Genomic DNA, 4,682 nt, shown 5'->3' with positions numbered 1-4,682 from the left:
TTCACTGCTGTGTGTGTGCACTTTGGATGGGTAAATGCAGAGCACTAATTCTGAGTATGGGTCACCATACTTGGCCACATGTCACGTCACACTTTAAGTGTTGCTTTTGATAAAACAAGCTCTTTTTCATCATATTGCATTTATTGCATATGAATGCTTGAACCCTTCTCTGTGGACACACTGTTTTAGATGTAGTGAGAGGACATTAAGAAACATAGATTTGGTATAATAATGAGAAAATGAAATTGAAGGTGATAATTGTGTTAAATACATTCTATTATTAGTCCCTCATGACATTTCAAATTGAAAATATTTTTATTTTTAATCCTAATAGCAGTTACCCTTGCTGGACCTGTTTTGTCCCATGTCTCAGCTACTACTACTACTACTACTACTACTAATAATAATTATCTGTCGTGTGCTTCCATATTTACACACCCACATCGGCCCCAAACGCCCTATATAACATATATAGTCAATGCATCTCAGTGTACTCTTTATCCTAAGGATGTGTTCTAATGCATTACTGTACATCATAACCTACTGAATGCATATAAGATGTGTTCATTTTTTTCGTCTATTTTATTATTATTATTATTATTTTTTTTTTGTCAAGGCATGGCCAAGCCTGAAAATTATTTAATGAAATTAATTAAATTTAATAAACAACGTAATTGTTCCTTTTGTCTTTTGTGTGTGAGCTTTTAGGTTAGTCAATATCATCCGCTTAATTAGGCGAGAGCAAAATATGACAGCAGTCACGTGTGAAACCGGTCTAAATCTGGCAGGTTGTCCTCACGGAGGGAGGGGGCTTTTTTCAGAGGATCTGGCGCCCTGCGCTCCGGCGCTCCGTTGCTCAGTCAGTCAGGCAGCTGCTGTTCTGCACACATACACACAAGAGACACACAGGTCTGAATGGTGAAAGGAAGGTAAAAGCGGCTACAGAATCGCCTTTTACAGCGGAATGTTCACTCGAAGGGGTTATGGAGACGTCAAGAAATCTACACAGAAAGTTCTGGACCCAAAGAAGGATGTTTTCACGCGTCTGAAGCATCTGCGCGCGCTGTTAGGTGAGTGAGACTCTGACAGGACTGAAACATTCACAGACATATTCCCTACAGCGCGAGTTTATGCGTGTAAAATCAGTTGTTTCGGGGGTTTGAATGCCACGGAGATGTTCAAATGGCCGAAACAGGGCTGTAATGTGCGTTTTGCTCCCATTTGTGATCGACAATGTATGGATTGAATGATTAGCGTTAGCTAGCTTATCGTGCTACATCAACAACAGACCTGACAGCCTGCTATGTGTGCAAAATATATAAACAGCAGACATGACACACTGATATGTGTGATTTAAATATACTAAATATATACATAAGACATGATACACCTATATGTCTGTGAATATATTATACAGAATATAAGCAGCAGACCTGACAGCCTGTTATGTGTCAATATATTTATATATACCATTAACAAATGACATGTCTGTTGTTTATTTTTTCGGTATTAACTCGCACACATCAGACATGGCACCCATGTATACAGACGTGACACATAAACAATAGGAATGATACACTGTTATGTCTGTGAAATATAAATGCAGAATTCATAAACAACAGACGTGACACACTGACTGTGAATATATACCAAATATATAAACAATGGACATAACACCTTTATATGGTTGTGAATATACAGAAATTATACACAACAACTAGGGGTGTGCGATATTGACAAAAAATAATATCTCTATTTTCTGGGATTTTATCGATAACGATAATTAGACGATATTTTGCTGAGTATGTTATTGCGCTTGTACCTTAAGGACTGCCGTGGACAGCTGACTCCTAATGTTTTTTAATATTCTTCATATTCTGTGTGATGGTCAGTTCATACTGATAGAAATTCATCTTCTCCAATAAGTTTAAACAGATTTTTACATTTTATGGGCATTTTTACCTACAACCCTGATTTGTGAATGTATACAAGATACCCAAACATTAGACCTGACACACCAATATATGTGTGACTACACAACAATAATCACTGATATGTCTGGTTTGTTTTACGTTATATTGACTTGTACACATTTTCCTGTAATGATGAGCTGGTTTTCTCTCAGTGCATGTGAGGTGTGTTTAAAACCCACAAATATTTTGTTTTTCAAATAAGATAATTAATCTGTGCTCAGTCGTGCCATTTATGTGATGTGTGTTAATTTGATGTGTGTCAGTTTCTATGATCAAATGTACTGAGCTCATCCGATCATAAGAGAAACGGGTGTAACAACGCCACACTTACTCGGTTGAGCTGAATGTTTGAAAATCATCAGTATTTTTGGGCGCCATCGCTGTTCGCTCACCTGTGATGACTGACTCAAACCTGCCTGTGATGTCCAAAAATGCTAGTCTGGTTGGCAGCTCACTGGGATTTCAGCTGCATGTGAAATCTCTGTACTCGTGCTTTGTTTCACCTTTTAAACTTAACTGAGCATCTGAATTAAAAAAAAAAATAATTTATGAATTTATTTTTGACTGCAGGCTGTTTCAGTTTTTCACTATGAAATATAGGCCTATTGAAGTAAATTGTAAAGCAGTCTCACAGAGTTCAGTCTTTATAAGAACAGTTTGTCAGTGCTTTTCCTGCTGACTCATTTCTGGTCGAGTGTCAGGACAGGTGAGCAGAGGTCACAGGCCAGAGGAACTTCCCGTGTGTTTTTGTAGTCATGTATTAGGAGCAGTGTTGGGCAAGTTACTCTGAAAATGTAATCAAATTACTGATTACTCCTTTTAAAAGTAATCACGTTACTGTTCTGATTACTTTGTTTTGAAAGTAATTAGTAATTAGTTACATTACTAGTTCCGTTACTTTTTTCTTCATTAAATTGATGAAATCCCAGCATACACGCTCCCGCTATATATTTGTTATTAAAGCATCAACATTCACAGAACACTGTTATTTTTAACTAAAGCAAGCGGCTGCTGCGTGCATGGTTTGGATGGCAGAATGCCAGCAAAGAGTGCTGCATTTATAATCTCTAAAAGACATCTCAGTTCATCGCAATCTCACAAATCCCTGTTATACCACAATAAATATATGCATAATGAATCTTTCATAATGTCTACAATTCGTGTATTATAATGAGAGGATTCATGAGCTTGCAAATTTCAGCACTGCATTGCTCAACGCTGCAAACACCTGTTATAGCCTAAATAGAAACTCTGTATACGTTCGCAACTGTTAATCGTTTATATATTTTATATTAGTTCATGTTGCTTTTGTACTATTTTGAAAATTATAACGCGTTAAATTACTCCGTTACTAAAAAAGTAAGCAAATTACAGTAATGCATTACTAAGTAATGTGTTACTGCCCAACACTGATTAGGAGCTAGATAAAACTAGTCTGGTTTGCCATCAGCTGTTATTAAAGGGGTCATATGATGCAATTTCAATTTTTCCTTTCTCTTTGGAGTGTTACAAGCTCTTGGTGCATAAAGAAGATCTGTAAAATTGCAAAGACTAAAGTCTCAAATCCAAAGAGATATTATTTATAAAAGTTAAGAGTCAACCACGCCTACCTAAAACGGCTCATTCTAACACGCCCCCACATGTCTACGTCACGATGTGGGAAGATTTGCATAATACCGCCCAAATGTTAGGAATAGGATATATTTTTAGGAAAGCTGTCATTAAAAACACACCACCATATGCAAACCTTAGCAAAAAATCAATAGGCCTAAATAGGGGTGTGCGATATATATCATCTGCGATAATATCTTAATCGTTGTTTTAACGATGTGTGATTTGACGTTATCGAGTATTTTGCAAAAACCTTTCAAAACACCCCTACAGAGTGCACGCATACATTACGTGAAGTTTAAACTAGTGCGCGTGCGCATTTAGAATGCGTTCTTTCACTGCATGATTCAGTCTACAATACATTTAGAATGATCACAAATTCATGACATGATGGCAGAAAATGTATATATTTATACAATATATTGATATTTAATCAATATCAAACAAAGAGTGCCGTTTTTTTAAATGAATGATTACAAATGTGAAATGTGCTAAACAAGAAGTTAATTAAGAGACATATTTGACACCATGAATCAAACATTTAAATGATTCGGTTCAATCGCAATGACTCACTTATTAACAGTGACTTACTGCCCCCTACTGGCGATCTTTATTTCACATTCAGGGTATCTTTTATTATTTAAATAATTTCAAACGTTTTATGTTTAGTATATCAAAACATTATTTATGCATGTGTAATTGCAGGTTAAATGCATTCATGTTCTGCACTAAACAGTAGTATGTAAATACATCTAAATACCACTTCAGATGCAGCGTTTGTGTTTCCTCTGCATTGCAAAGATGAATTTTGTTGATCCTGATTTGCTTGGTAAAAGCCCAAATGTCTTATTATTCTAATTCACTGATTAAATGTAAGAATTTGACTCAAAAGATAATGGACACTTTTAGAAAGAATGGCTTTATAAAGGTAAAAATGCCCATAAAATGTAAAAATCAGTTTAAACTTATTGGAGAAGATTAATTTCTATCAGTGTGAACTGACCACCACACAGATTATGAAGACTATCAAAAACTTTAGGAGTCCGCTGTCTATGGCAGTCCTTAAGATATCAGCACAATAACACACTCCGCAAAATA

At 35.9% G+C, this 4,682-nt stretch overlaps 1 protein-coding gene across 1 annotated transcript in view; it reads left to right on the top strand.

Annotated features, from left to right (window-relative positions):
* The first annotated feature begins 842 nt into the window (after positions 1-842).
* Positions 843-4,682, top strand: part of ralgapa2 (Ral GTPase activating protein catalytic subunit alpha 2) — a 199,530-nt gene continuing 195,690 nt past the window's right edge. Inside the window, exon 1 of the mRNA XM_016242121.1 lies at positions 843-1,070. Coding sequence (XP_016097607.1) covers positions 965-1,070 — 106 coding nt within the window. The 5' untranslated portion in view covers positions 843-964. The remainder of the gene's footprint in view (positions 1,071-4,682) is intronic.

This window comes from Sinocyclocheilus grahami, unplaced genomic scaffold (assembly GCF_001515645.1).
Source record: "Sinocyclocheilus grahami isolate Dianchi unplaced genomic scaffold, SAMN03320097.WGS_v1.1 scaffold646.1, whole genome shotgun sequence".
Lineage (NCBI taxonomy): Eukaryota > Metazoa > Chordata > Actinopteri > Cypriniformes > Cyprinidae > Sinocyclocheilus > Sinocyclocheilus grahami.
This window is presented reverse-complemented; position numbering and strand designations above follow the sequence as displayed.